This window comes from Salmo salar, chromosome 02, assembly GCF_965601325.2.
Source record: "Salmo salar chromosome 02, fSalSal1, whole genome shotgun sequence".
Lineage (NCBI taxonomy): Eukaryota > Metazoa > Chordata > Actinopteri > Salmoniformes > Salmonidae > Salmo > Salmo salar.
The window spans coordinates 77,321,080-77,329,796 of record NC_138292.1 but is presented as its reverse complement, the minus strand read 5'-3'; the positions used below and the strand labels follow the sequence as shown (position 1 = coordinate 77,329,796).

Below are 8,717 nucleotides of genomic sequence, written 5' to 3'. Positions count from 1 at the left end.
CTGATGGCACTCTCGCCCTAAAGAGGGAGGCTCGCTCGGCTAGTGTCTGAAACCAGAATACCTGATGGCACTCTCGCCCTAAAGAGGGAGGCTCGCTAGGCTAGTGTCTGAAACCAGAATACCTGATGGCACTCTCGCCCTAAAGAGGGAGGCTCGCTCGGCTAGTGTCTGAAACCAGAATACCTGATGGCACTCTCGCCCTAAAGAGGGAGGCTCGCTCAACTAGTGTCTGAAACCAGAATACCTGATGGCACTCTCGCCCTAAAGAGGGAGGCTCGCTCGGCTAGTGTCTGAAACCAGAATACCTGATGGCACTCTCGCCCTAAAGAGGGAGGCTCGCTCGGCTAGTGCTAGCACATGCACAGATCAAATACCCCGCTGGAACGCTGATTAAGGCGTTTACATGCCCTAATAATTCTTAAGATTGCTCAGAAAACCAGGTGTTTTAATCAGCCTATGCTTACTTCTTATCTGTAAGACCCAGGTGGCTTTACTGCCCACCTCCTCTCTCATCCAGGGTTGGGGTCAATTCCATTTTAATTCCAGTCAATTCAGAAAGTAAACCAAATTCTAAGTGTTCCTCATTGAAAAGCATTGAAGAGATTTGGAATGTCAGTGTACTTCTTGAATTGACTGGAAGGGAACCCCAACTCCGCTCTCTCACCTCAGTGGTTCAACAGAAATTACGGTTACTTTTTATTTGTAGAATGCGTCTTACAGATATGCAGTGAGTTGATGAATATGGCACAGACAGACCAATTCTGATCTTTTGTTGACTAATTGGTATTTTGACCAATCAGATCATGTGAAAAGATCTGATGTGATTGATCAAAAGACCAATTAGTAGAAATAAGATCAAAATGTGGCTGCAACCTTTGTGTGGGGTGGGGCCGAAACATCATACCTAACCTTAAAACCCATTTTTGGGTGAAGGATAGATTTGTTATCTCAAGAGTGAGAGTTTTGTCTATTTCTCATTATCAATCACGAAAGGAGACCACCAGTCCCTAATGTTGGAAAATAATGATGTGAAAATGTCAAAAAGATTCATGCTCTTAAAAAAACCATTATATAAACTTAAACAGTGTATATATATATATATATATATATATATAATATATATATATATATATATATATATATATATATAGTTGAAGTCGGAAGTTAACATACACCTTAGCCAAATACATTTAAACTCAGTTTTTCACAACTCCTTACATTTAATCCTAGTAAAAATTCCCTGTCTTCGGTTAGTTAGGATCACCACTTTATTTTAAGAATGTGAAATGTCAGAATAATAGTAGAGAGAATTATTTATTTCAGCTTTTATTTCTTTCATCACATTCCCAGTGAGTCAGAAGTTTACATACACTCAATTAGTATTTGGTAGCATTGCCTTCAAATTGTTTAACTTGGGTCAAACGTTTTGGTTAGCCTTCCACAAGCTTCCCACAGTAAGTTGGGTGAATTTTGGCCCATTCCTCTTGACAGAGCTGGTGTAACTGAGTCAGGTTAGTAGGCCTCCTTGCTCGCAGACGCTTTTTCAGTTCCTCCCACAAATTTCTATAGGATTGAGGTCAGGGCTTAGTGATGGACACTCCAAAACCCTGACTTTGTTGTCCTTAAGCCATTTTGCCACAACTTTGGAAGTATGCTTGGGGTCAATGTCCATTTGCAAGACCCCATTTGCGATAAAGCTTTAACTTCCTGACTGATGTCTTGAGATGTTGCTTCAATATATCCACATAATTTCCATCCTCATGATGCCATCTATTTTGTGAAGTGCACCAGTCCCTCCTGCAGCAAAGCACCCCCACAACATGATGCTGCCACCCCTGTGCTTCATGGTTGGGATGGTGTTCTTTGGCTTGCAAGCCTCCCCCTTTTTCCTCCAAACATAACAATGGTCATTATGGCCAAACAGTTATATATTTGTTTCATCAAACCAGAAGACATTTCTCCGAAAAGTAAAATCTTTGTCCCATGTGCAGTTGCAAACCGTAGTCTGGCTTTTTTATGGCGGTTTTGGAGCAGTGGCTTCTTCCTTGCCGAGCGAGCCTTTCAGGTTATGTCGATATAGGACTTGTTTTACTGTGGATATAGACACTTTTGTATGTTTCCTCCAGCATCTTCACAAGGTCCTTTGCTGTTGTTCTGGGATTGATTTGCACTTTTTGCACCAAAGTACGATCATCTCTAGGAGACAGAACCCGTCTCCTTCCTGAGCGGTATGATGGCTGCCTGGTCCCATGGTGTTTATACTTGCGTACTATTGTTTGTACAGATGAACGTAGTACCTTCAGGCGTTTGGAAATTGCTCCCAAGGATGAACCAGACTTGTGGCGGTCTACAATTTCTTTTCTGAGGTCTTGGCTGATTTCTTTAGATTTTCCCATGATGTCAAGCAAAGAGGCACTGAGTTTGAAGGTAGGCCTTGAAATACATCCACAGGTACACATCCAATTGACTCAAATGATGCCAATTAGCCTATCAGAAGCTTCTAAAGCCATGACATCATTTTCAGGAATTTTCCAAGCTGTTTAAAGGCATGGTCAACTGAGTGTATGTAAACTTCTGAGCCACTGGAATTGTGATAAAGTGAATTATAAGTGAAATAATCTGTCTGTAAACAATTGTTGGAAAAATGACTTGTGTCGTGCACAAAGTAGATGTCCTAACCGACTTGCCAAAACTATAGTTTGTTAAGAAGAAATTGGTGGAGTGGTTGAAAAACGAGTTTTAATGACTCCAACCTAAGTATGTGTTAACTTCCGACTTATATTTATAAAAATATATATATATAAAAAAAAATTATAATAAAAAATAGTCCCTGATCTTGTAGTCTGCAGCCAGTGTACCAGAGTACTTGTCTGGTAGACAGTAGCCTCACAGTGATGTCACCTTGCCTCAGATCTGGGGCTTGTAAAGTAAACTACAGACTGATGGGAGTGATGGTGAGAATGGTGTCCAATCACGTTACACACCAACGACCTCTGGTCAGGATGGCTCCTCCTCAAAGTACTGCTCTCTGTCTCTGATAAATGTTTTGATATCTTCTGAGGTTGTGAGGTGGTATCCATGGCTACCTGTCTCAGTCTGTATGTCTCTCTCAGATCATGTAGTAGTATAGTGATATTATATCTCCTGATGTCGTTGTATCCATGGCTACCTGTCTCAGACTGTCTGCTCTTCCAGGTCTTTGACCAGGCAGGGATCTACTTCCTTCAGGACCTGGTAGAAGTGTTCCTGGGCGCGAGCCCCCTTCCTCACCACCATATCCAGTAAGGCTTGGTTCTGTAGGATCTTGGTGTATCTGCTGACCTCCTCCCTTTCTTCGTCAATCAGAACCCCACAAACCTGGAGACGCAGGCATATAGGCTGTAAGATTCCCAGGCGAGTCTCTAGAGCAATCCTGTGTCTTCTGATGAAGATACTGCCAGGGGGGGTAGAGGTGTTGGCAGGAGTGGCTGCTGGGGAAACAGCTGAAACTGAGAGGGGGAAATGAGGATTTTAATATATATCTAGGATGATACGACACTGTCTAGGATGATACGACACTGTCTAGGATTAACTTTCTCTAGTTTATAATTGAGAGGTTTATAATGGTGGTGAATCTCTAGTTTGTTATTGAGAGGTTTATAATGGTGATGAATCTCTAGTTTGTTATTGAGAGGTTTATAATGGTGGTGAATATCTAGTTTGTTAGTGAGAGGTTTATAATGGTGGGGATCTCTAGTTTGTTATTGAGAGGTTGATGATGGTGGTGAATCTCTAGTTTGTTATTGAGAGGTTTATAATGGTGATGAATCTCTAATTTGTTATTGAGAGGTTTATAATGGTGATGAATCTCTAGTTTATAATTGAGAGGTTTATAATGGTGGTGAATCTCTAATTTGTTATTGAGAGGTTTATAATGGTGATGAATCTCTAGTGTGTTATTGAGAGGTTTATAATAGTGATGAATCTCTAGTTTGTTATTGAGAGGTTTATAATGGTGATGAATCTCTAGTTTGTTATTGAGAGGTTTATAATGGTGGTGAATATCTAGTTTGTTATCGAGAGGTTTATAATGGTGGTGAATCTCTAGTTTCTTATTGAGAGGTTTATAATGGTGATGAATCTGTAGTTTGTTATTGAGAGGTTTATAATGGTGATGAATCTCTAGTTTGTTATTGAGAGGTTTATAATGGTGATGAATCTCTAGTTTGTTATTGAGAGATTTATAATGGTGGTGAATCTCTAGTTTGTTATTGAGAGGTTTATAATGGTAGTGATTCTCTAGTTTGTTATTGAGAGGTTTATAATGGTGGTGAATCTCTAGTTTGTTATTGAGAGGTTTATAATGGTGATGAATCTCTAGTTTGTTATTGAGAGGTTTATAATGGTGATGAATCTGTAGTTTGTTATTGAGAGGTTTATAATGGTGATGAATCTCTAGTTTGTTATTGAGAGGTTTATAATGGTGGTGAATCTCTAGTTTGTTATTGAGAGGTTTATAATGGTGGTGAATCTCTAGTTTGTTAGTGAGAGGTTTATAATGGTGGTGAATCTCTAGTTTGTTATTGAGAGGTTTATAATGGTGATGAATCTCTAGTTTGTTATTGAGAGGTTTATAATGGTGGTGAATCTCTAGTTTGTTATTGAGAGGTTTATAATGGTGATGAATCTCTAGTTTGTTATTGAGAGGTTTATAATGGTGATGAATCTCTAGTTTGTTATTGAGAGGTTTATAATGGTGATGAATCTCTAGTTTGTTATTGAGAGGTTTATAATGGTGGTGAATCTCTAGTTTATAATTGAGAGGTTTATAATGATGATGAATATCTAGTGTGTTAGTGAGAGGTTTATAATGGTGGTGAATCTCTAGTTTGTTATTGAGAGGTTTATAATGGTGATGAATCTCTAGTTTGTTATTGAGAGGTTTATAATGGTGATGAATCTCTAGTTTGTTATTGAGAGGTTTATAATGGTGGTGAATCTCTAGTTTGTTATTGAGAGGTTTATAATGGTGGTGAATCTCTAGTTTGTTATTGAGAGGTTTATAATGGTGGTGAATCTCTAGTTTGTTATTGAGAGGTTTATAATGGTGATGAATCTCTAGTTTGTTATTGAGAGGTTTATAATGGTGATGAATCTCTAGTTTGTTATTGAGAGGTTTATAATGGTGATGAATCTCTAGTTTGTTATTGAGCGGTTTATAATGGTGATGAATCTCTAGTTTGTTATTGAGAGGTTTATAATGGTGATGAATCTCTAGTTTGTTATTGAGAGGTTTATAATGGTGATGAATCTCTAGTTTGTTATTGAGAGGTTTATAATAGTGATGAATCTGTAGTTGTTATTGAGAGGTTTATAATGGGGATGAATGTCTAGTTTGTTATTGAGAGGTTTATAATGGTGGTGGATCTCTAGTTTGTTATTGAGAGGTTTATAATGGTGGTGAATCTCTAGTTTGTTATTGAGAGGTTTTTAATGGTGGTGAATATCTAGTGTGTTAGTGAGAGGTTTATAATGGTGATGAATCTCTAGTTTGTTATTGAGAGGTTTATAATGGTGATGAATCTCTAGTTTGTTATTGAGAGGTTTATAATAGTGATGAATCTGTAGTTGTTATTGAGAGGTTTATAATGGGGATGAATCTCTAGTTTGTTATTGAGAGGTTTATAATGGGGTGAATCTCTAGTTTGTTATTGAGAGGTTTATAATGGTGGTGAATCTCTAGTTTGTTATTGAGAGGTTTATAATAGTGATGAATCTCTAGTTTGTTATTGAGAGGTTTATAATGGTGGTGAATATCTAGTGTGTTAGTGAGAGGTTTATAATGATGGTGAATGTCAGTGGAAGGTCAACAGTACCTGTAGAGATGACATCTGTTGGTGAGGCTGTGGATGAAAAGAGAAGGTGTTTTACTATCTGACAAAAGGTACGTTCATTATAACCAACCATAAGCATATGATATAATATATTCTTGTCTGTAAAAGAGACCTTGTTCTAAGTATAACTCTCTGATAAAATAAATGTACAAAAATAAAATATTCACATCATAGTTAAATAACAATAATTCAAAACCGACTACTACTGCTTTGTGTTACCTGGAAGCCAGACATGTCTGTCCCAGACAGATTCTTCACCACCATTTTCTTTCAGAAGAAGATTAACTTGCTCAACAACAGTTTGTATGAACAACTGGAATGTTGGAATGTAATTTTCATAGGATTCAAAATCCACAAATTCTGCATCCTGGTAGAAAGATAAAGTGTTAGTCTATCAAATGATATAACAATTCAATATTTAAAGGTAACAACATCATAAGATAATTTGCATATGCAAACAATGATTCTTCTCTCTCTAGCTCAGATATCACCTTTGGTTGAATTAGATAATCATCTGTAAGATTTGTGGAGAAGTTGTATTTTTGGTTGGGAGTTAGTTGGCAGTGAGAATTTGTTTCAATATAGATGTATTTGTCTCCATTCCTTCTTTTCCACTCCTCCTGCACCTTGGAATGTTTTCATAAAATCACTTGTTATTCTTTGTTTAAATCAGAAAACATTATCCAAGCAGAAACATTACCAAAACATGAATTTGTGGTTTAATGTCCTGTGTGTTTACCACAGTGTGTGCTTGATTGAATTGACATTCATGATATTCTTACCTCCCTGATCACAGCATTTCTGGGAAGCAACAACACATTCAGGATGGATCTCTTTTTAGGAACAACTGGGGGTTTGTAGAACAACAAGACAAGTGCCCTTATAGGAACGGTGGGTGAGTCTTCATCCTTGACTTCACCATAAGCAGAGAATCCACTGATGTTTATTATGATGTGTGTTTCTGTTATCTTATGTGGACAGATAAAATCCATGTTGTCATCAGCCACATGGGCTACAGACAGGAAGTCACATCCACCACCTGGTAAAGAAAGATAACATTTAGAGCTTTCTCTGACCAACAAGACAAACATAACAATGCTGAGACTAAAGCAGAAAATAAAATATATAATAATGTGTAAATAATATGGAAATAATGAGAATATGTTCTTTCAGAAGAGTCCTGAAACATGAAAAGTGAAGTTAACCCTTCATGATATGATTACTCACTATTGTAGATCTCACAGTGTGGGAGGTGTAGTTGACAGACAGACCCCTTAAGGCATGTAAACTTGAACAGGGGTCCTGCAGGTCTCTTGCCATTCTGGGCTAGAAGCCTCCAGTCCCAGGGGACTGTCCTATAGAGCACCTCTCCCTCTCCCTCCATCCTAAACACCAGGCCTGTTATACTGCACTGGAACAGACCTGCACGGGGGCACTCTAACCTGTAGAACAAACAAGGATTTCATTTTGTGAGATTTTCCTGGATTTAAGGTTTTATACAAACTACCAATGAGAAACATTAAATATATCAAGTTACCGGTACTCTCCCCTGTTGTCCTGATCATGGATTTCCGGTGTAAATTCATCTGGAGAACTCTAAAATGTAGAAACAATAGATAGTGTAATTCAACCAATAGTGTGAAGAATAGTTTTTAAATTCAAATGTTCTCTCCTTCAGTCTTCCTCTCTTTCCAGTGAGGGTCTTACCATGTGATGGTGATCCAGGAAGAGAGGAGAATCTAAAGAGAACCAGATAAACATCAATCATCATGTTTTACTATACAACTTCAACTTCATCATTGTTCCAGATTGAGATGTTTGCTTTATAGCTGTTACCCCTTTCTCTTCCCAACTCCTCATCCATCCTCTGGGTGTTCTCCTGGGTGTTCTCCTGGGTGTTCTCCTGGGTGTTCTCCTGGGTGTTCTCCTGGGTGTTCTCCTGGATGTTCTCCTGGATGTTCTCCTGGGTGTTCTCCTGGGTGTTCTCCTGGATGTTCTCCTGGGTGTTCTCCTGGATGTTCTCCTGGGTGTTCTCCTGGGTGTTCTCCTGGATGTTCTCCTGGATGTTCTCCTGGATGTTCTCCTGGGTGTTCTCCTGGATGTTCTCCTGGGTGTTCTCCTGGGTGTTCTCCTGGGTGTTCTCCTGGATGTTCTCGTGGATGTTCTCCTGGGTGTTCTCCTGGGTGTTCTCCTGGATGTTCTCCTGGATGTTCTCCTGGGTGTTCTCCTGGGTGTTCTCCTGGGTGTTCTCCTGGATGTTCTCCTGGATGTTCTCCTGGGTGTTCTCCTGGGTGTTCTCCTGGGTGTTCTCCTGGACGTTCTCCTGGGTGTTCTCCTGGGTGTTCTCCTGGGTGTTCTCCTGGATGTTCTCCTGGGTGTTCTCCTGGGTGTTCTCCTGTGTGTTCTCCTGGACGTTCTCCTGGGTGTTCTCCTGGGTGTTCTCCTGGACATTCTCCTGGATGTTCTCCTGGATGTTCTCCTGGATGTTCTCCTGGATGTTCTCCTGGGTGTTCTCCTGGATGTTCTCCTGGGTGTTCACAGATACCTCTGTGTTGAGACTGTTAGCCATCTCCAGTGGTCTCTCCAGGATGGTTAAAAAGTCCATCTCCAGGTTTGGGGATTTTCTAGATTCAAATCAACAGAATAGATAGAAACATACTTCTATAATAGTAAAATGTTATATGTAAATTTGACCTGTTTTCTGTCCTACTGTGAACATGTTGGTCACCATGGCAGCAGTGAGAAGGGCAGGGACAATCAGGCACCTTATGTTTGATGAAGAATGGGGCTCTGCCAGTCAGTGGGACACAATCCTTAATCTTTTTGCCCCTAGAAACTAGACCA

At 39.4% G+C, this 8,717-nt stretch overlaps 1 protein-coding gene and 1 long non-coding RNA gene across 2 annotated transcripts; both read right to left on the bottom strand.

Moving 5' to 3' along the window:
- Positions 1-1,164: 1,164 nt before the first annotated feature.
- Positions 1,165-6,236, bottom strand: LOC145862593 (uncharacterized). The gene is made up of 3 exons (XR_014382085.1): positions 6,093-6,236; positions 5,856-5,882; positions 1,165-3,488 (listed from the first exon to the last, which is right to left on the bottom strand). It is a non-coding gene; the product is annotated as an uncharacterized LOC145862593 (long non-coding RNA).
- Positions 6,237-6,259: 23 nt separating this feature from the next.
- LOC106592846 (uncharacterized) lies at positions 6,260-8,488 on the bottom strand. Its single transcript, XM_014184199.3, has 6 exons — positions 7,710-8,488; positions 7,581-7,612; positions 7,411-7,469; positions 7,101-7,315; positions 6,656-6,912; positions 6,260-6,499 (listed from the first exon to the last, which is right to left on the bottom strand). Exons 1-6 carry the CDS (start codon positions 8,476-8,478, stop codon positions 6,260-6,262), a joined length of 1,572 nt encoding a protein of 523 aa, XP_014039674.3. The 5' UTR covers positions 8,479-8,488.
- Positions 8,489-8,717: the final 229 nt, after the last annotated feature.